The sequence below is a fragment of the Balaenoptera borealis genome (assembly GCF_965194805.1).
Source record: "Balaenoptera borealis genome assembly, chromosome: 21".
Classification (NCBI taxonomy): Eukaryota; Metazoa; Chordata; class Mammalia; order Artiodactyla; family Balaenopteridae; genus Balaenoptera; species Balaenoptera borealis.
In genome coordinates, this window is record NC_138880.1 from 3,756,222 (window position 1) to 3,778,428 (window position 22,207).

Sequence of the window (22,207 nt, forward strand, 5' to 3'; positions counted from 1 at the left end):
GCATGGGCTTAGTTGCTCCGCGGCATGTGGGATCTTCCCGGACCAGGGCTCGAACCCGTGTCCCCTGCATTGGCAGGTGGATTCTTAACCACTGTGCCATCGGGGAAGCCCCCTTCTCTCTTTAATTATATTTTCTAAGATACATTTATTCTTTTTAAAAAGTTTTTATTTTATATTGGAGTATAGTTGATTTACAATGTTCTATTAGTTTCAGGAGTACAGCAAAGTGGTTCAGTTTTACATATACATATATCCATTCTTTTTCAGATTCTTTTCCCATATAGGTTACTACAGAATATTGAGTAGAGTTCCCTGTGCGATACACTAGGTCCTTGTTGGTTATCTATTTCATATATAGTAGTGTGTATATGTTAACTCCAAACTCCTAACTTATCCTTCCCCCACCCCTTTCCCCTTTGGTAACCGTAAGTTTGTTTTGTAAATAAGTTCACTTGTATCATTTTTTTAGATTCCACATATAAGTGATATATGAAATTTGTTGATTATTTTATATATAGTACTAAGATACATTTATTCTTAATATCTGAAATTATTTTTATTACCATTTTCTCTCTTATTTTTACTCAATACTTAAATATATTTCCAACGTTACAGCAATTTCACCCTAAACTCTGCATCTCGTTTTCTGATGATTCCTATCAGGAACTCCACCTGAAACGGTGTGGGGTCGTTAGCAAGCGTCTGTGCCCCTTGGAGCGGCGGGCTGGGCCCAGCTGTGCACCCAGGGAGGCTGCCCGTCCGTGCTTACCGCGGAGCGCCTCATGCAGTTAAAGAGAGAAAAGAGGAAACAGAGAACACAAGTGTTCCTGACCTGTTTATTAGTCATGCCTTTTTTCTTCCAAAGAAAATAGTTCCGCTGAACCCTTGGTGGATTCAGGGTCAGAAGCAGGACAATCAACCGGTGTCCCTGTGAAGTGTGGCTGCAGGCATCCCCCGCTTTCCCAGCTCAGCTGTGGAAGCAGAGAGGAAACTTCAAAGGCGGACTTGCTGTTGATCCCGCTGGTGGAGGCGTGACTCCCATCAGCGGGCTTTAGAGAGGAAATGAGGAGGAATCTTCCTCTCACACTTGCCAGAGTTCCACGCTCACCAAATGACCTGTCAGGTTTTAGTCGTGACTGTCTCTGTCTAGTGGATGCAAATAAAAAACCATCACAGTCCGTTTCGTTGTGACTGATATTTATTTAGGTACACTGTACAAATCAGCTGAGATAGCCAGTTTTCGTAATTCGTCCAGATTTGTGCCACACATCAGGGACAGCAGGTAAAGCGCTCCCGCTCCTGATTACGTGAGAGCAAAGCAAAGTTTAAGAAGATTGTCCCCTTGCTGCTCTGCCATCCCCAGGCCATAACTGTAACTGTTTACAATCCTTCAGTCCGAGTATTCATTCTACATACAGGCGGTGCGTTCAAACTCATCTGTGAGTTAAGAAAGAATTATTCCATTTGGTTAACAATTCACCTTGTACTATATATATATATATATATATTTGAAAGATTTAAATTTTAAAAGTAAATGCTACTTCCCTGAAATGATTTTATTCGGTCTAAACCTTTTCATTTAAGATTTATATTCTTTACTTCATAATTATAAAGGAAAAAGCAATAATGCTTGAAATATTAACTCTAACTCTTAAAATTATAGTTTTGATTCAAAAACGAATTTATGGACAGTTGAACTTCCCTGCCACTATCTCCAACCGGCTTTTATTTAAATAAATATGAAAAATTGGGTGAAAACATTTCAATGTACAGTACAAAAATGGTACAAGATATGAGAGTCTGCAGGGAAGCTTATTATGCTAAAAAAAGCCTAAGAAACCATACAGTTACATTAAAGACTGATGGTCACATGACCCAAAAGCAAGCCGCTGACACCGGTCAGAGGTGCCCATATATGCCACAGTGTAGCCCCAGCACGGCCGAAAGAAGACTGTTCTGGTGGAAGAAACTCCTGGGAATACAATTAAGGGGAACAAACTCCAGTCACAGAAAACTTCTACAGTTAGCAGGGGGGCACGCATCACAATTTCACAACGCAGAAAAGACAGTTTACTGTGCAAATTCTGAAGTAGCAAAGACGGTTAATTCGGTTGGAGGTAACAACAGCCGTAAGAACACACGTTAGTCCGTTATCCATATTATATTTATCCCAGAACCCAGTCGAAGAGGAAGTTATTCCAATGATTAGATTTTTATTTTTTAAGTTAGCAAAAAAGTTCCAAAGTGGCATCAGCTCCAGACTCTTGCTTCCAGAGATGTGTTTTTATTTCCTGATTGTATCCTGAAGGGATCAAAGTCTTCACAAGGTAAACTCACCGTCTCTGGTGATAGTCTATCTTCCTAGGTACATGCAGACTCTCTGTGTTCAGGCTTTTTGAGGAATTTCTAATTTGTGGAACAAATGATTTGGAGATGAGGTTTAAAAAAGTGAAACAAAACACACCAAAAAATTAGGGAAAAGTCACAAATAAAATGATTTTATGGAGACAGAAGTTTTAAAAAAATGCTGCTCGTGATTTAGCAGCGTTGAGGATACTGCACTCTTGAACAACAATCATTTCTGCTGCTCATTTTCTGAGATTTCATTCCAATGAGAGCTGTACACTGTCAGCTTGGCTCTGTGGCTGCTGATAATCATACTTTCTGGCTATTGAAAAACAAACAAAACAATAAGCAAGAAAAAAGGAGATACGATTAATAAAATCACAAAATAATTATGAGCTCACATCATTAAATCACAGTCATGATTCTCAGTAAAGAATTAGCTTAGAATTAAACAATTTTTTATTCATTAGAGGAAATTTATTATACTTCATGATCCTCTAATTTCTCAGCAGTGCTGATATCCATTTTAGGATGTTTATTATTATTGTTTTGTACATCAGGATTATTCAGAGCATTGAAATATAGGGTAAACACTAATTAAGCTACTAAACTTAAATTAACATTTTGTAATGTCCTTCTTTCTTATTCCTCATCTCCACCTCAAGGTAAGTTAATAATAATGCTTTTGTCCACATCATAAGGAATTTGACTATATTTTAAATGACAAGCCTAAGAGATTTACTGAATATTGTCATTAATATAAATTAGAAGAAAAAACAGACTTGCAATTCTCTGTTCTTTTTGTGCTTCTGAGAAATATTTATTGAAGGTCTTAACCTGAAACTAGAGAGTGTGCAGGGCTAAAGTCTTTTCAAATGTCATTCACTGCTTGGCTTTCAAACTTTCAGTCTCTTCATTAAGTTTTTACCAGCCAAGGAAGAAATACTATTTGTTTATATACGCAGGGTGGATCCAGATTATTGTGGCCGAAAGCTTTACAATTTTGGGAGTCCTCTTTAAGGAAAAGAATTTTGTTTGCTATTTCCTCTTGAACCTCCAGACTAAGTCAGGACTAGATATGCCATCAGCACTAAGAATGATGCAATGTGATGGGACTCTTTATTTTTATATCTTTATTTTTAAAATAAATTTATTTTATTTATTTATGGCTGCATTGGGTCTTCGTTGTTGGGTCTTAGTTGCTGGGCGCGGGCTTTCTCTAGTTGCGGCAAGCGGGGGCTACTCTTTGTTGCGATGCGTGGGCTTTTGACTGCAGTGGCTTCTCTTGTTGCAGCGCTTGGGCTCTAGGCACGCAGCTTCAGAAGTTGTGGCACGTGGGCTCAGTAGTTGTGGCTCACGGGCTCTAGAGCGCAGGCTCAGTAGTTGTGGCGCATGGGCTTAGTTGCTCCACGGTATGTGGGATCTTCCTGGACCAGGGCTCGAACCCGTGTCCCCTGCATTGGCAGGCGGATTCTTAATCACTGTGTCACGAGGGAAGTCCCTGCGATGGGACTCTTTAAATGTGCAAATACTCACTATTTACAAGAACAATGGCTTCCAAAGATGTCCACATCCTAATCCCCATAATCTGTGAATATGTTACCTTCTGCGGCAGAAGGGACTTTAAAGATGTGTTTAAGGTAAGGACCTTGAGAAGGGGGATTACCCTGGATTACCTGGCCCAACCTGATCACAGGGGCCCTGAAAATCAGAGAACCTTTCCTGGCAGAGTTCAGAGAGAGAAGGAACTATATAAATGGAAGAATGATCAGAAAGATGCAGTGCTACTGGCTTTGAGGATGGGGAATGAAGCCACAAAGCAAGCAACATGGGTGGCTTCTAGAAGCTGGAAAAGGCAAAGAAACAGCTTCTCCTTTAGAGCATCCAGAAAGAAACAGAACTCTGCCAACACCTTGATTTTAGCCAGTGAATCTGCTGTAGAACTTTTAATCTCTAATTGTAAGATCTGTGCTGTGTTAAGCCACTGAATTTGTGGTAATACAGCAGCAACAGGAAACTAACATGCCTTACAAACACACGTGTTCTGATAAATTTCATTTTATGCCATTCTCATCAAAGAAGAAAAACAGCTGTACACTGGCTTTATAATTGTATACGCTATACTACTGAATATTTTTTGATAGGATCTAACTTCTGATTTTTGTTTGTTTGCTTTTTGTGTTTGGCTGTGCCGCCAGGCATGTGGGATCTTAGTTCCCTGACCAGGGATCGAACCTGGGCCTCTGCAGTGAAAACACCAAATCCTAACCACTAGGCCACCAGGGAACTCCCACAACCTTCTGTTTTGACTAGGCATCAATGAAAACCTAACTCTTTACTTATAATTTTCTATACAGAGCTTCTGGTTCCCTGTTTTTGTTTTTTAAATACTTAAATTTTCTTAAGGAAATTTTTTTTTGAGGTGAAATACAACAACATAAAACTTGCCATTTTAACCGTTTTTAAGTGTACAGTTCAGGGACATTAACTACATTCACACTGTTGTGCTGCCACCACCAGCACCCTTCTTTTGATCACCCCACACTGACCTCTGTCCTCATTACACAGTAACTCCCCACTCCTTCCTCTCCCACTGCTGGTGACGATTCTGCTTTCTGTCTCTGTGAATTTGCTACACAGAAGAGAAATCACACAATATTTGTTCTTTTGTGACTGGCTTCTTTCACTTCACAATAAAAATAATTACGAAGCATAATGTCTTCGAGGTGCATCTGTGTTGTAGCATGTGTCAGAATTTCCTTCCTCTTGGGACTTCCCTGGTGGCGCAGTGGTTAAGAATCCGCCTGCCAATGCAGGGGACATGGGTTCGAGCTCTGGTCTGGGAAGATCCCACATGCCGTGGAGCAACTAAGCCCGTGCGCCACAACTACTGAGCCTGTGCTCTAGAGCCCGTGAGCCACAACTACTGAGCCCACGTGCTGCAACTACTGAGCCCGTGCTCCACAACAAGAGAAGCCACTGCAATGAGAAGCCCATGCACCGCAACGAAGAGTAGCCCCCACTCACTGCAACTAGAGAAAGCCCGCGTGCAGCAAAGAAGACTCAGTGCAGCCAAAAAAAAAAAAAAAAAAGAATTTCCTTCCTCTTAAAGGCTGCATAACATCCTATGCACGTATATACCACATTCTGTGGATCCATCAGTCAAGGACACTTGGGTTGTTTCCATCTTTTGGCTACTGTGAATGCTGCTGCTCTGTTACATTCAGTTTTACTTCTTATTCTGAACTAGTAACACATGAATGCAAAAGGGACAACAGAGGAAACAGGGAAGGTGTACCTTCCTGCCACCTGATTAGTCCTGCAGCTCCTTTCCCCAAAGGAACTGCTGTTACTACTTCTCAGGATAAAATTTATGCTGAAGAAGTTTCTAGAGGTTCTACTTGTGTAAAAAATATATATATGGTTTCTCTACTTTTCACCTGAAATTCCACTCCACCCGAGACATATACCAGTAACATCTTGCTGATCACTCTTCTTTTTTTTTTTTTAAATTTATTTATTTATTTTTGCTGTGTTGGGTCTTCGTTTCTGTGCGAGGGCTTTCTCTAGTTGCGGCGAGCGGGGGCCACTCTTCATCGTGGTGCGCGGGCCTCTCACTATCGCGGCCTCTGTTGTTGCGGACAACAGGCTCCAGACGCGCAGGCTCAGCAATTGTGGCTCACGGGCCCGGTTGCTCCACGGCATGTGGGATCTTCCCAGACCAGGGCTCGAACCCATGTCCCCTGCGTTGGCAGGCAGATTCTCAACCACTGTGGCACCAGGGAAGCCCTGATCACTCTTTCTTGCTTCTTTTTATGTGTGCGTGCAAACACACAGACATCTTTCTTTTAAAAATATCCAGTCTTTTCCCTCGAGTCCCACAGTGGTCCCATCAAGGTAATGAATGTTAATAATCTGATGTGTATCTTTCCAAGCCTTCCTCCAGGCTTGTGTAATTATACAGAACATTTTTAGAAACAACCCAATCAAAAACTGGGCAGATGATCTAAATAGACATTTCTCCAAAGAAGACATACAGGCACGTGAAAAGATGCTCAACATTGTTATTTATTAGAGAAATGCAAATCAAAACTACAATGAGGTATCACCTCACACCGGTCAGAATGGCCATCATCAAAAAGTCTGTAAATAATAAATGCTGGAGAGGGTGCGGAGAAAAGGGAACCCTCCTACACTGTTGGTGTGTGTATGTATATATATATATATATATACATACACACAATGAACTATTACTCAGCCATAAGAAAGAATGAAATAATGCCATTTGCAGCAACATGGATGGACCTAGAGATCATTGTACTAAGTGAAGTAAGTCAGAAAGAGAAAGACAAATATCATATGTTATCACTTACATGTGGAATCTAAAAAAAAAAAAGATACAAATGAACTTACTTACAAAACAGAAATAGACCCACAGACATAGAGGACAGACCTGTGGCTGCCAAAGGGGAAAGGAGTTGGGGAGGAATGAATTGGGAGGTTGGGATTAACATATGCGTACTACTGTATATAAAGTGGATCACCAACGAGGACCTACTGTATAGCACGGGGAACCATACTCAATATTTTGTGGTGACCTATAGGGAAAAGAATCTGAAAAAGAACATATATATATATATATATATATAGCTGAATCACTGTGCTGTATACCTGAAACTAATACAACATTGTAAATCATCTATACTTCAGTAAAAAAAAAATTCTATAGAACATTTTTATTACACGTAGATAGGGATGTTTTGGTCATTTGATTTTAAAGGAGCAGTACCCTAGCATATATATAATTACATCTTGCCTTTTCTCATTTAATGATACACCATGGAAACCACACCTCATTTTTTTAAATGGTGGCATCAAAGGCTGTGGCTTGGATGTACAATTCATCCTGGCTCCTTGCCCTTTAACCTTTGTTTCTTCTCCACCACTTCCTCACAGGGTTTAGTACCACAGGACATGTTAATAACCTCTGGCCTGGAAGCCGTTCCTATACTGCTATGGCTGCAGCACATAGTAATTTAATTGTAATAGAAGTGACTGCAAACTCTATAAACACAAAATTTCAAACCTAAACTAAAGTAGGTTCAACTCAACGTCCCCTCAGCCAGATCCCCAAAATGCTCTTGGCCACCTCGACGCCACTGCACACGAGGGAAGTGCAAAGGAGGGAAATCAGAGAAGGATGAGACAGCAGCCTCACCGATTGTTAAGGCATCTAATTTCTGCCAAATTTTCAAAACGTGAAACACCTTGCTAGGGCTCTTCTCAGGGTCTTGGAAGGGTCCCAAATGAGTGAAGTGTCCTGAAACACTAACTTCATGCAAACCGGGTTTGCTGATACTGTGTTGAGCATCTAAAAAGGCCCTATGTTTTCATTACCAGCTACTTCTTTCTTAAAGTAAAAAAAAAATTTTTTTTAATTGAAGTATAGTTGATTTACAATGTTGTGTTAGTTTCTGGTGTACAGCAAAGTGATTCAGATATACATACATATATTCTTTTTCATATTCTTTTCCATTATGGTTTATTACAGGATATTGAATATAGTTCCCTGTGTCATTATCAGCTATTTCTGATAACCTTTGCCAATGAGACTCAACCCCAAAGAGTCTATTTTAAATATGCTTATGTATGTAATTAAGCACAGAATATACTTACAAATGGAGTACATTTCCAGTTGCTGTCTTAAACGAATTTTGCTTATTGTGTCATAAAAGTTGGGCTCTGACAGAGTGTCTGTTGGAGGTGGCACACTGAATATCCTCATAATTTTCCTTTTATTTCTAAAACACAAAACCAATGCAGAAAAGAGATTTGTATTCATAGCTGTAGGACTGTAACATTCACACGATCGTAGTAACCAGAAGCTGCATTAAAAGGACGTTAAGTGGCCATGAGTCCATCTTCTATTTTGTCCCCGTGAGATGCTTCTTGGGCTCAAGTATTCCTTCTTTCACTAGAAGTATGAAGCTGTCCGTGTACAGTCACAGGGTTATAAGAAAGAAAAGGCAGTAGCTGAACACCCCCACTTCATACAACAAAGTGTCTCCCCTCAATCCCCGCAAAAGAGCCCTGTTGTACGGAAAAATGCTCAGACAAAAAAAGTATGATTTTTTTCTTCCCTCCCTCTCATGTCATGCAAATAAAGCTACGTTATTGCGGGCAGAGAATAAACAGAATGTGAGCAGACCTTAATTTTGAAAAACAATGAATAAACGATTTCTTAAATAGAGTAGCATGGCCTTAGTGGGGTCATCTAGTTAAAATTAACAGCCTGTCTCTGCCTTTAAAACAGTGGGGTGGGGAGGAGACGGTGGCTATTTTTAGGGGAAGGCTGTTACCTGCCGGTGGCTCCCCCATGCTCTGTGGAGGCCTCCTCTCACCTCCCCCACCCCGCCCCACCCGCTCCCCCGAGGGTCCAGGTGGCCAGTGGGCCAGCGGCTCAGGGGTCTCAGGGTCGGGAAGGGCGAGCCTGCAGGTCCCGTGGCAAGTGTGGGTCTGAACTGTTCCCCGGGCCGAGCATCAATTATTCTTGGTTGACTAATTATCCTGAACTGTCTAATGCCTTTGACCTTGGCAGAGGACGCCACGAAGCACATGGCTAGGGGCAGGAGCAGCTCAATCCAACTACTGCTGTTTTTCCTCTTCAAAGCACGCCCCTCACCGTGCATTTTTTTTAACTTGTACTTGAAGGAAAGGAGCCAGGGAGTGTGGAAAAGAACAGCTGAATTATGCTACAGCATCTGGAATCACAGCAAGAAATATTTATTGAGGATTTACACCATGTGGCACATCACGGACACAAAGGTTAAATAAAAGTTCTTGTTCTCAGGGGACTGAGTTTTGGGGGATGGACAGACAAGTAATTGGATCATACCAATATTATGCACAAGAAACAGAAGGGAGGGCTTGAAATTTGCGAAGACAGAATTGCTGAACACATAGGAGTTAAGAGTTTGTGCATTTCAGGGACATTGGCCCAAAATACATGCTCATCCAAGGGTGACAGTGAAGCTGGCTGAATGAGAAAACTGAGCTGTACCAGAAATGATAGAATAGGAGTATAGAGCAGCTGGTCTGGGTGCCAAGAGCTGCACTTAAATCCCCATCTCTCAGAGCAACTGGGTTTTCCAAGCCAAATCCTGGTGTCCAGTATGTGAGGGCTGATCCGACTAGACAGTGATTTCATAGCAGGAACAAAAATGCTGATGAAATTATTTTTGTGCATTTAACTTAGATCAAACAAACAAACCTGCAAAACTTATAAATGCCCAGGTTCTTATCAACCCTGAGAATCTAAAGCCTTTACCTCTTGGCATACATGAAGAGCCCAAAGCTGACAAGGATCACTACCAGGTACACGTTGGTGGCTTCATTCCAGGCCTCGTGAACGCTGTAATCGATGGAGCCCTCGTCACCCATCACTCCGTAACCGCCAGGCATGGGACTGTAAGGCAGCAAAGAGGGCAGGGTTTCTTTCAGTTAGTGATGGTGTGACGGCTGGACAAGGGCTGGCAAACAGAGGGCCTGCTGGCCAGCTCCAGCCCCCTGCCTGTCTTTGTATGGCCCAGGAGCCAAGAATGGTTTTACATTTCTAAACGGATACATTTTAAACGGAGCATCTTCCATTTTTGCCTCACAGCCCTCAAAGCCTAAAATGTTTACCATCTGGCCCGTTAAGAAAATGTTGGCTAACCCTGGTCTAGATCACTAAGGCATGGAACACATTTTCGCCTATTTCTGACTTTGAAACACCACAGCTCCTACATAAAGGTTCAAACTCGGGATTAAAAAATCATATTTCTAAAAGGATATGGGTTGAAATGTCACTGCACGGTTTCCAAACTGTAACTATCACCCAGACAAAAGCAACTGAATACTTAAAACAGAGGTCCACACAACTGGCGCCAGCCAGGACCACGCTCTTCCACAGGCCCCTGACACACCTGGAAAACGAAAATGTCTGGAGCTTTATCTAGTTTTGGCCTCCTGGCCCACTGTGGAAGCTATGGGATAAAAAGTTACTTTTTGCTATTTACACAGCTGTGACTTCTATTCAAGGAAATGCATTCTTTGGACATTTCTTTGAACATTCCCACAGAAAATGAATGGTAACAGCAAGTGTATGAAGTAGCAAGGGACAGAGTACTGGTTTCTTATTTGCATTTGGGAAGTTCATTGAATTTTTCCTTAAAGAGAAAGTTCTGCTCTTGTGTTAAATCTAAACTAGGGAAGTCTAAGTAAAATGACCTAATATGTGAAAGAAATTCAGAAGTGTTGTTTTGATACTCTATCAAAAGGAGAAAAACTGAACAAATGACAGGTGATAACTGTACTGTAGTTTCTACTAAGATAGCCATTTTCTAATACCAAGAAAAAAAGTACCTGGAATGTCCATGAAATTGTTTTGTAATTTTTTCTAGACATCCTACAACAGTGATGGCATTGCAGAAATTCATCCACTGAAATATCTTGCAATCTGTCCTGTGAGCCTCCAAAATGTTCTTTTTTTTTTTTTTTTTTTAAAGGAGAGTGATGGTCTCTTTGTTAAATATTTATTTATTTATTTGGTTGCACTGGGTCTTACTTGCAGTAGGTGGGTTCCTTAGTTGCCTCTCCAGGGCTCCTTAGTTGCGGCTCGCTGGCTCCTTAGCTGTGGCATGCGAACTCTTAGTTGCAGCATGCATGTGGGATCTAGTTCTCTGACCGGGGATCGAACCCAGGCCCCCTGCACTGGGAGCACGGAGTCTTATCCACTGTGCCACCAGGGAAGTCCCCAAAATGTTCTTTAGTGTAGATTTGGCTCAGTAAGTTAATCAGTGTATATTAAGGGCAGAGTCTGTTTTCTTTCTTACAGTTTGCCTCTGCATAAAATGAATGAAATTTCCTTGGGGTCTGCTCCCAGGCCAGGTGGCATGTTGGTCCCGTTCTGACACCTGAAGTTTCTGTCAGACGTTTGCGGACAGACTGTATTAAAGTGAGTATCGTGAATGGCCATTTAACTTAAATTCTAGACACTGAGGGCAAGAGTCATTCCTCTGAAACATCTATTGGTGTCTGATGAGCATTAAGATTGGTCTTTTAGATCTCTCAGCCAAGATGGATTCCAGTGCGAAGGGCTCTGCGAGGTTGGTCGTCTCCGCCATCTTCTGGCCCCTCCCGAGTCCTGCTGGTTAGTTTTCCTCGGCAGCACCGTGTTCCGTGTCGGGACCTCCTGTTGTGAGACGCCTCAGCCCTACTGATGATCCACAATGGAGGCAGTTCAGGAACGGTACATGCTGGCTCTCGGACAGTCAGAAATTGCTTCAGCAGATCCAGTTCACAGAGCAAATATCTGGTCTCAGAAAGACTGATCCAAGCTTGGATGTCTCTGGTGACAAGGCAAGGTCCTGAGTTTCAAGTTCACCTTTCATGGTTGAGGAGACAATAAGGTTGTCAGAAGGGAAATCATGGAGGAGACCTTGGCTTCATCCATTGTGCAGAGCGAGAGCAGTGCCGAGGCTGTAGAAATGCCGTGGATATTCTGAGCTGTCAGTGGCATTTCCCAGGTACTGTTCCCTTGGTGCTGCTCCTTGAAAAGTGCAAAGGAATTATCATCTGTTTCGTGGCCTGTCCTAGCACTGTGAAAGGAAGCTGCTGCACCTGGCTCAGAGGATTTCGGACGTGGTGTGAGAAGACGGGCGAAATTTAGGGATTCTCCAAGAAGTAGGAAGATTGAATCTCATCAGCAAACCCTCACAAGGCTGAAGTTGTCCTGTCTTCACTCTCCCGCTGCCTGAAACCTTAAGTCATTCTGTAGTGCCCTTTCAAATTGGGACCCGCCTCAGTCCATGTGGTATTTCTAATGAAAGCAGTGACTTCTGGGAGTCTACCTCATCCCATGCACCAATCCTCCCACTGGATCCTGGCCACTACCTCAAAATGAGGTGTCTCTAATTCTAGAGTGGAATCAGGAGGATCCAGATGCATTGCCACTTATAGCTGGTATAAATTACAGCCCACAAGCAGAGGTGTGCAAGAAATAGTACGAAAAATTTTTTTATGACTCCACGTAATTTGTATTTTAAGCCTTGATCCTGCTGGTGTCCTGTTTGGATTTCCGCCGTACCTATTTGGAAGTCATACAGGGCCAAGGTTTTGAGGGAGTGGGTGGAAGCATGATCATTGTTGACTGGAGCCCACAGTTGTAAGTGTAGATGCCCATCAGCTCGGGGGCCATGCCTCCTTTAGGTTTCGTGGCTCCTGTGCCATGCGTGGGACAGGTTGCCATGATTCTGCTTGTATGCACACTATAGCCATCTCCTGTTAGAATTTTTGCTCCATTTACCCCTCCAGCCACACTTGAGAGGCCTTTTCTCCTCCAGGATTTACAGACCTCTCTCTCTGACTTAATTAGCACATTTCAACACTCCAGTAGGGAAACAAGACAGTACCTAATTTCAAAAACCTGCTTCTGTTATGTCTCTGCTCAAGCATCCTCTCTTTTCCATGGAGTTTGCGATTTTAGAAGTAAAAGCCAAGATGATCAGCATGCTATTTCTGCTATGCCCTGCCGGGCTCTTCCACTGGCCAGTGAACAAAGCGTCTGCTACCCAGCTGAACGCAGAAGGGAAAGGGTGAAATAAAGGAAGAAAAGGAAAAAAATGAACAGGAACAGATTAACATCTCAAAGTATCCTGCCACATTTGAAAGATGTGAGAGTTGAATTCATGGGAAAGGTTCTGCTGGGAAAAAGGAGTTGTTCTTGAAAATGGGGTCTGTGCTGTTGCAGAGACTGTTGAACCTAGGTCCACGGAATGCTCTGATGTCATCACTGAGGTTAGAGAATTCTGCTGTAGGCCTGGCAACCTTTGAAACTTAACAGCCCTGGTGAGCACTAAGCAGTACTGCTGGTTCACTAAGTGGTCCAAGTTCTTCAGCCATTTAGGAGACTTGACTATTTTTATTTGTATTGAATCATTTCAACGGATTTCCCAAAAGCCAAGAAGGGCCAACCTGTGGGGAAGAGGAGTAGTTGGACGTGAGGCATCTTCTAAGGGAATCTTCCAGTTGGTACGATGAGACGGCGACAAAAGAGGAAACATCTGGAAAGTGAAGAGTCCCAGGAAACTGCCGAGAAGGGAGGAGGAATCTCGAAGTCACAAGAGGATCCCCCTCAGCTTGGATCCCCTGTGGTGGCCCAAGGCTGCAGCCCAGGGGCAGGGGAGGTCTCCTCTGCCTCTGAATACTTCTGTGCTTCTTCTCCACGCAAGCTCATCCGCGGTGGAATCTGGAGATTACATCGAGACACTCCCCGGCCTAGAGCACCCCTAGCCCGGGTTCAGGAACAAGGGGAGACCGCTCCCCCACCACAGTGTGTCGCCTTCTCATCCCCTTCATTCAGTAAGACCTCTCTGTATACAAACAAAGAGGAAAGAGGCATGAAAATATACTACATGCGGGTGAAAACGATCAAGGGTGTAGCTGTCTCCTGGGACACAGAGAAACCCTTGGGGTTGCTAGAAAAGCGGCTGAGGATAGAAGAAGTGACCCTTCCTGAGGATGTGCGGGTAGGTACTCCCCGCTCTGATGTGTCCACCAGGAACCTCCTGTCTGACAGTGAGCCCACTGGGGAGGAGAAAGAGTGTGAGGAAAGGGCAGAGCCATACAGCCCATCAGGGTCAGCTGCAGTCCAGGAGAGAGCCAGGGCCAAGACACCGGACTGGCTGGTGACCATGGAGGCCGGCTTCAGGTGCATGGCCTGCTGCCGCGTGTTCCCCACCTTGGAGATCCTCCGGCAGCACGTGCGGTACGGCGTCCAGGAGGGCTTCAGCTGCCATGTCTTTCATCTCACCATGGCCCAGCTGATGGGCAATGTGGAATCCGAGAGCACCACCGAGGAGGAGGTGGAGGAGGAGAAGAGGAGGAGGAGAAGCAAGGAGCAAAGGAGAATGAGGAGCAGCCCACGGGGGAAGACCTCAGCCCGAGGAGACCGTGGAGCCAATGTCCAGGCTGCGTGTTTCATTCTCCGAAGGACAGGAACAACTGAGATTCATGGGACAAGATCCTAGAAGACGGTGTGGCCTTCTGTTGGAAGAGGGAGAAGAAAGGACCCTCGGGATAGTAGTAGCAGACAGAGTGCCAGTGGTCTGAAGGAGGATGAAGGGCCCAGCACTCAGTCTAACATCATATGACAGTATAAATATCATAGGCAATAAAGGGCATTTTCCAAAAAAAAAAAAAAAAAAAAGATTGGTCTTTTAAAAATTAGCCAGAGAATAATAAAAACAGAACTTAAAACTTTATAGATGCAAGATCTAAATATTATTAAATCATTAAACATACCCAATTCCTAGATATTAAAGATTGGCTATGGATTTTTTTTAAGAGAGTGGGAGGCACAGGGGGATTTGGCATTATTCAGAGTTTCAATTCTTATTCCTTAAAATTGAACTCCAGAGTTTCTCTGGATGTAACATTATTCATAGTAAGTAATCAGCCTACCTTAGGAATGGAAACTTTTGGAACATCAGAGACTATAATTGTCTTTACGATTTATGGAATCTAGAATTTTTTTCTAGATTTTCGTTGGTGCCAAAACATAAAATAACGATGACTGTTTTTGGCCATAAGAGATGACTTCAGAGGTCTGATCTGAGGTGCTGCGGAAGGGCCGGCACGGCCATGCAGTGACGGTGGCAGGTTTCAGGATTGGGAGTTACTAACAAATTGGAGAAGAAAAGGGGAGCAGACTTAACAATGGCTACTGAAACATTTTGCAGGTGCCCTTTATCTGACACACTATGAAAGTGTTTCCTACCTGTCTTCTAACACCTGCCTGGATCTGAGCCAGGTGAATTTCTTGCTTCTGTGTTCCACAAAATTCTGTTCATGTGCCACTCAATAAATGGTGTATTCCTACAGAGCTGTCTTCCTCCTCCTACAAATATGCCAGTTTTTCATTATACTTAGAGAAGGACTCTGAAATTCTGCTGACCAAGAATGGTGAAATCTTACTGCGAATTATACAACTTGATTGGTACGCAATGACACTACTGTTCTGGGGACACGCACTTGAGTTATTTTTAGTAGTATAGTTGTGAAAGACTTGTACCGAGGGTAGGCCTTTCCTGCCTGGTCCTCCATCATGACCAATGGCATGCCTTTGTAAGACTGCCAGGAATAAGGAATGGTCCTGTACAAAGCCACAGTACAGACCACGGCTCCCATGTGGCCTGAACTATGACCGGTGCCCTCCCAGCTCACTAGTCTAACCAAGTGTACACACGCACACCTGCTGAGCGGCTACTGCACACCTCACAGCCTCCCTCTAAGTGTAAAGCACCCAGGGGCGTTACAGTGGTTCCTTCCTGGCAAGTTAATGGATGTTTCAGCAAGACCATCATGTGCTTGGATTGTCATTCAGGGCTTTTCTGAGAAAACTGCACCTTTTTCACATATTTTTCCTGTAAATTAGTGCTTGAACTATTTCAGTAAGGAGTTGCTAGGATGAGCTGAACGTAACTATCCAGAGATAAAGTTGGCAAAATGTGACAACCGGGGCTTGATTTCAGTTTGACAAACTTTTAAGTAGAGAACGAGTACTCTTCCTGGGATCAAGCGGCTGTATCATTTAGTTTTAAAATTTTTTCCGTATTTGGGGTTCCCGATGCCATGTCTAGGTGGTTCAGTTCTGAGGATCACTTGTCATCATGTCTTGAATGTTATCCATTTCGTCTCCCACTTAGAGCTTTGCTATTTTGAAACAAGTTCAGATTGGAGTCACTCATACAGGTCTACGAGCTCCTTACAACACAACCCATCGCATCAATATGGTTTTCCCTCAGTCTTCTGAAACGCTAAAGGCTTGGGTTGCTGAAGCGGGAGGGTACAAGGTCACAGACCTTCAACCAGCAAGACGAAGGCAATTAACACCTGAGGGGCCTGTGCTGGGCAGTCGACATATGCATTTAATTGTCACCATCACCCTGCTGGGAGGCACGAAAGCTCCACCTGGCAGACGACGCGGGGTGGGGGGCTGGGTACACAACTGGCCCAAAACCACCCAGGCTAGCGAGTCGCACGCTGGACTCCCAAACGTGGGCGCTTCCGGCCCTGCCCAGACTTGTGAGACCTGCCAGTCCCGGAAAGAGGAGCAGTCTAGCGGGCAGACAATGTAACCCCCACCCCGGCAAGCGGCGGGGGCCGGAGCCGCCAGGGCTCGGCCTCCGCGGGCTGCGCGCGGTGCGATCCTGAAGCGCGCCCGCTCCACCCCCCATCTCCCTCATCCCCCCATCTCCCCCATCCCCCTCATCCCCCCATCTCCCCCATCCCCCCATCCCCCCATCCTCCCATCCCGGGTGCCCTGCGCTGCGCAGGCGGCAGCTTCCGCCTTTCGATCCGCGATTCTGGAGCTGCGGGCCTCACTGTTCCCTCCGGCCTGGGGCGCGGCGGCAGAGGAGCTGGGACGGCCGGGCGCGGGGCTGGGGGCGCCCTCGGGCTCCCTCCCCTCCCTCTCACCCTCCCCGCGCATGGAGGGGCGGGGCGGGGCGGGGCCACTCACGCCGCTCGCTCTGCAGGCGGCAGGCAGCCCGGCTGCTCCGCTCGGCGCTCTTTCCCCCGCAGTCGCGGCCGGACGCGCGGAGCCGGTTACCGCACGGACCGGACGACCTCTGCTTCGTCATTTCCTGCCGGCCCGGCGGCTTCCGGATGGAACGAGGAGCCAGGTCTTTCCCCCCCCCCGCCCCCCTCTCAGTGTGGGAACCGGAGGGAGGCCGCGACGGCCCCGGTGCCGCCCCCCGGGCGCGTGAGTGCAGCCCGCCTCCCTTCCCCGGCCTCGCGGCGCGGCGTTGGCCCCGCCCCCGGCCCCTCCCCGCGACCCCGGGCAGCGACCCCGGCGGTGGGTCGGGCCGCCCCCTCCTGGAGTCCACGTGGGTTTAGCCGCGCCGCGTCCGAGCGCGCGGGGAGAGGGGACGGGTCTTCCCGAGAGCGCGAGCAGCTTCCAGCCCCACCTCGGCGCGCCCGGGCGCCGTCTCGGCGTGGGAGGTGGGAGTGTGCATTGGCCCCGGGTCGAGATTAAGCTGGAAACGCGAAGATTTTCCTTTTTCGTAATGAGGGCATAGGGTTATTTTTAATATTTGCTTAGGAAAGCACGTGCTCTCACTGGCTTTGCATTTTCCCTGTCATAATAAATGATGCGTGGCCGAGGCTATTGAAGTGTTCTAAAAACTGGATGTGCCCAGGATGCTGTCTGTAGTCTTGTCAGTTTAAGTGACTTTTGGATATTTAAAATTTTTGTATGTAAGGACTTGTAAAATTCTAGCATGAGACAGGTAATGAATTTATGTAGGATTTCAGCATGAGTATTGAAGTAATCAGATTTCAGTGGTTGGCGCAGCCTTGCAAATAAATGGCCACTTGTCCACGTGCTTGAGGTCTTAACTATTCATTTTGAGCGAGTTCTCTAGGATCAGCTGACTGCTGATTATAATTAATACTAGACCATGTAGAGGTTGTATCCTTAATTGATAAGCAGAGATTCGAGGTAACATTTAACATCCTACCCCTTAGCCAGCTTTCTCTGCTTCTTTGTGGATCATTCTGTTAAAATTAAACTCACCTCTGTCTGGATGAAGAGCATTGCTTGGTACATAACATAAAAGCTTTATTTCTAGTAGTAACACGTATTAGTTTATATATATTAGATATACATAATCATGTGCATAACTTTATAACTGTTTAGTATGATTACAGAGTTGGAAAATAAAGAACGATAATAATGTGCAATGTTGAGTACTGATTGCTTGCCAGGCCTTTGCCAAATGGTCTACATGCTTTATCTCATTTAATCTTCCGGATAACTTTTTGCATAAACATAGGTTGCTTAGAAATACTCAAGTACACGAGTTTGATTTGAACGTGTCCAAATGCAGAATATGTACATTAATTCCTTCTGTTTCTGTTTTTTGTAAAATAAGGGTGTGGGCAATATAAAATGACTCATAGAGTAATTTAATGTGTTTTTCAAGTTGGAAGAAGGCTTTACATTTGCACAGAACTGCAATTAGTCCCTTTATTGGGGTATCCCTTTATTGGGGTATTCAGTAGTTTCCAAAGCCCTGTGTCTCTTCTTTATCAGAGTTCCAATTACATGTCATTGTCACCCAATGAACAGGCTATGCTTGGATGTTGGAAAAAAGTAAATGTTGGGAAAACCTTAATGGTCCCTTCTGAAAGGTGCTCTTTTTCCATATATAGTTTCTAAGCAACGTTCCTAATTAAGGGTTAATGAATGACAGTCAAACAGGAACGTGATTTTCCAGTACCAAGCCAAGGAAATAAAAAACTGGGTTGGCTATTACTTTGTTGATGAGTCTAACTTTCATGGGTATGTAAATGTTGAGAATGTTAAGTAATCTACATTGTAGGGGTTCTACTTTACTTTTCAGTTTGCCTTTACATGTCTTAAACATATTTGAGTCCAGTACTTTGTGCATGAAGAAGTTAAGTTTTTGACTGGATTTAATTGAGTAGTTTTGACTTCCTTAATCAAGAAGTTGATTCTGTGTTTCCAAAGGTACAGTGTAATAATTTGTGTAGGCGTAACAATGATGAGAATGATGGTGGGATCCAGCAGTTTGCATCTTGGGAGAGTAGGATCGGGTGAGAGGCCTGCAGAGGATGAGCGAAGCGCTTGGAAATGTGTCATGTTTGTGATTAGAGCGTATTGGACTTAATGCATCTTCAGATAGTGGTCCGTCATCAGAGAAGAAAGGAGTGAGAATGCTTTGCCAGTCGGTATTTATAAGAGGGTTCCTTTCCCTGAAGGCATTCTCTTCTGGGAGGAGATGAGTGGACGGATGTAGGAAGAAAAAGATGCATGTGTTCATACTTCCACCCATCGTGACTAACTGATTCCTGCCAACACATGCATCTTCAGGCACTTTTCTAGTAGATATTTGATATCTGTGGGCAGCCACTAGTAGAAGAAGAAAGGAAAAGGGCGGGAGGAGACAAAGCACAGGGCTTTAATGAATAGGCTTTCATTTGGGCAAAATTGAGCAGCTGGGCCGCCACAGCCTCTATTACGAAAACTGTTCCAGTAATACTGACTGTGTGTGTCTGTAAATCTCTTATATGTTAGTTGTATCCAAAATGTGGAGAGTATCTCTTTAATGTGCTTCATAAACAATGGAAGATATTTAGAATACAGTACATGAAAAATTATTAATTTCTGTATGTTTGCCATTGTTGGAAGCCGGGGTGACTGTAATGCCAGCATTGGCTCCTGTTCACGAGACATTTAAGGGATGTTGTGTTTCATCGGGTTGGAGGACAGGCCCTTCTTCCTTACTTCAGAACTTGGCTCTCACGTGGAGTGAGTGCCCTTTTAGGTCCCGGGGTGCAGGGACCGTTTCTGGGTCCCTCATGGCCGTATTCCAAGAGCCAAGGACAGAGGCCGGCCTACGGAAGGTGTGCGGTAAATATTTGTGGAATGAGCAGATACCCTGGAATCCTCTCTCTGTTCCCACCTGTCGTGGAAATCCAAGTCCCCTCTAGGGGCAGGGCCACTGCAGGCTTGCCCTCTCCAGAGTCCTAGCTCACGGTGAGCCCTTTGAATGGTAGCTGTCTAAACCACATACTTTGGCATTTAATCTTTTATGGCTTTGTATTGTTGCATGAGCGTTTCCTGTGTTTTGTTTCCCCACCCAAAATACAGGCTACTCGAGGGCAGGGAATACATGTTTACCCAGGTCTGTGTTTGAGAACTTCCTTGTTCATCCAGTATAATAATTTGTACCGAGTAGGTTTATTTTTACCTATTGAGTGAATATTAGGTGCCATGGGGGAACATCAGAAATATTCAAAATGTGGTCCCAGTCCTCGCGTAGGTAGTATTTCAGTTGGGCAAACGTTGTGTACACACGTGGAACAATACGAGAATTTGGAGTTACATAAAGCAAATAATGATAGCTAACATGGATGTAGTGCTTAAAATGTGCTTTTACATGTAAATGTATTCGACTCTCACAACAGTCCTTTGACGTAGGTACAGTTATAATCCCATTTTTCACATGAGGAAACTGAGGCACAGGGAGGTAATTAAGTCACCTGCCTGAGACCACAATGAGAGTAGTAAGCAGGGAGGTGGGATATGAACCCAGGCAGCCTGGCTCTTGAATCAGTGTGGGTTCTCTGGGGAGTCTTACTTTATCAAAGACAGAAAAGAGAGCTAAAAGTTGACCCTAGTTTCTCAGCTGTAAAGGAAGCTCTTTAAAAATTTCAAAGTAGCAGGCATGGTGGCAGTGACTCTGAGCTGCAGAAACAATGCTGGATTTTCCAGGCAGAAGAGGTTGATAATGAAATGGTTGAGGGGACTGTATTTTGAAATGACTGAAGGCAAGAGGAGAAAAACCAAATTTTGAACCTCAAAGCTGAGGGGGACTAGGACCCTTGGTAGGTGTTGAATTCTATGGCAGTGATTCACCAGGACAAAGGGCAGTGACTGCTTAAGATACTAATTCAGTGTCAAATAACTCATGTGGAAGAACTCTTCTTTTTTCAACACTTTTAAACCCCTAGTGAATGCAATTTACCAGGATGGGAGCATTACTGAAGGCTTCCAGTGCCCATCTGTCCGTTTGCCTTGTCCTTTTGTGAAATCTTGACCCACTTTTTCATCTTGTCTTGGACAGTAGAGCACACTCTTGGGGCCCAGAGGCCTCTTCCAACCAAGTAATATTTCTTTGGTGGAAAAAAACCAACGGCACTGTTGGTTTGGTGACAAACCTGGAGTGAGGTCACTTTGAAGCCATGTGGACTTGGATGAGGGCCTGCAAACAAAATCCAGCAAGATGAAGGAAAGTGGTATACTCTGAAAGCCCAGTTTTGTGTCCCTTTAGTCGGGAGCTGACAATATTATTTTGGGGGTGTTGGGCACCAACAGAGCCCATTGAATCCACATGACTCGGCCGATAGGGGAGCACACACGTCACCATACCCGCTGTCCAGGAATCAGAGGAGGAGGTGCCCTGGGGTGAAGCCTGGGCCACAGCCCCGGTTAGCAGCTCTGCAGGTACGGTGTTCTGCGTGACATGTCGCTTCTGCTGGGGCGGGGGGTGTGACCTTTGTCTTGGGGGCAGCTTTATAATTTGAGTAAGAAATGGCATGTTGCTGCTATCATTTTAACATCAGCTCATATTTTGGGATGGCCTGTCAGAGCAGCAGCTTATGACTGTGAATATCGTCCTGCAGTTGTGTTCTATTTAAATATCCGAGGATATAGTTGGGACAATTTGGGCTAAAAATAATCTCCATTGAAGTGTTTAACCAATTGGCACGTTAGCCTTAATCTTAGTTTTGGCGTCTTCTCTGAACGGGGGATTTTTAGGGAAGGAGAAAATGACACAGTGATTCGTTTGTCTTAAACCTATCAAGCTGGAGTAATGGCATCCCTACTGCCCTGTTTTATGACTCTTAGGGCTGTAGAGCTGCATCCTGAACATGACCTAGTGTGGTGGTTCTCTAAGTATGAGTGTAGACAGAATGACCCAGGGTTCGTTATACAGTAACAGGAACAGATGCCTTAACCTAATCCCAGAGGTTAGAGCTCTTTAGAGCTGGAGCTGGGCAGGCATCTGTATTTTAAGCCATCCTCAGGTGATCCTAGTACCCATCTCCCCATGTAAGAAGAACCAGCCCTGTATTTTATAGATGAGAAAATCAGGGCAAAGTCAAATGGCTTGCCTACAGCTGGTTCAGTGGTGTCAAGATTTTATCACCAGATAGTATGCAATTTCAGAATTTTATGGCTAGAAGAAATTTTCCAGGTCATCAGTTCTGTAGCTCACTTTATAGCTCAGTA

At 44.5% G+C, this 22,207-nt stretch overlaps 3 protein-coding genes and 1 long non-coding RNA gene across 12 annotated transcripts in view; 2 read left to right on the plus strand and 2 right to left on the minus strand.

Annotated features, from left to right (window-relative positions):
• Window positions 1–1,180: 1,180 nt before the first annotated feature.
• Window positions 1,181–17,046, minus strand: SMIM19 (small integral membrane protein 19). 5 transcript variants are annotated; one of them, XM_082374752.1, is made up of 6 exons: window positions 16,907–17,010; window positions 14,848–15,064; window positions 9,674–9,811; window positions 8,023–8,147; window positions 4,896–4,978; window positions 1,181–2,668 (listed from the first exon to the last, which is right to left on the minus strand). In XM_082374752.1, exons 2-6 carry the CDS (start codon window positions 14,871–14,873, stop codon window positions 2,576–2,578), a joined length of 465 nt encoding a protein of 154 aa, XP_082230878.1. In that variant the 5' UTR covers window positions 14,874–15,064; window positions 16,907–17,010; the 3' UTR covers window positions 1,181–2,575. The 5 variants fall into 5 exon arrangements, with proteins under 5 accessions (XP_082230878.1, XP_082230879.1, XP_082230880.1 ...); XM_082374753.1 differs by lacking the exon at window positions 16,907–17,010 and adding an exon at window positions 15,164–16,573; XM_082374754.1 differs by lacking the exon at window positions 14,848–15,064 and having other exon boundaries at window positions 16,907–17,046.
• On the plus strand, window positions 12,968–14,579 carry LOC309619516 (protein FAM170A-like). Its single transcript, XM_082374744.1, is given in 2 exon segments — window positions 12,968–14,259; window positions 14,262–14,579. Coding segments are annotated over 2 exon segments (969 nt in total). The 5' UTR covers window positions 12,968–13,421; the 3' UTR covers window positions 14,393–14,579.
• The window catches only part of SLC20A2 (solute carrier family 20 member 2), a 105,783-nt gene continuing 100,508 nt past the window's right edge, over window positions 16,933–22,207 (plus strand). For 2 of the 5 annotated variants that reach the window (XM_082374710.1, XM_082374714.1), the window contains exon 1: window positions 19,188–21,418. The gene's annotated coding sequence lies outside the window, so the exon portion shown is untranslated. Of the gene's footprint in view, window positions 17,150–19,187; window positions 21,419–22,207 lie in introns of those variants that run through there. The other 3 variants (XM_082374717.1, XM_082374716.1, XM_082374721.1) reach the window with 3 other exon arrangements.
• LOC309619521 lies at window positions 18,315–21,052 on the minus strand. Its single transcript, XR_014239006.1, has 2 exons — window positions 20,940–21,052; window positions 18,315–19,180 (listed from the first exon to the last, which is right to left on the minus strand). It is a non-coding gene; the product is annotated as an uncharacterized lncRNA (long non-coding RNA).

Bases quoted from the DNA above. Each gene is read 5' to 3' on its own strand.
- SMIM19 (XM_082374751.1), bottom strand. From the start codon at position 10,823: ATGAATTTCTGCAATGCCATCACTGTTGTAGGATGTCTAGAAAAAATT. The intron at 8,148-9,673 runs GTAAAGGCTTTA...TTTGTGTTTTAG, and splicing joins CTCTTCATGTATGCCAAGAG to AAATAAAAGGAAAATTATGA. The intron at 4,979-8,022 runs GTAAGTATATTC...TCTTCTGTGTAG, and splicing joins ACTGGAAATGTACTCCATTT to CAAATTCACAGAGACAGAAA.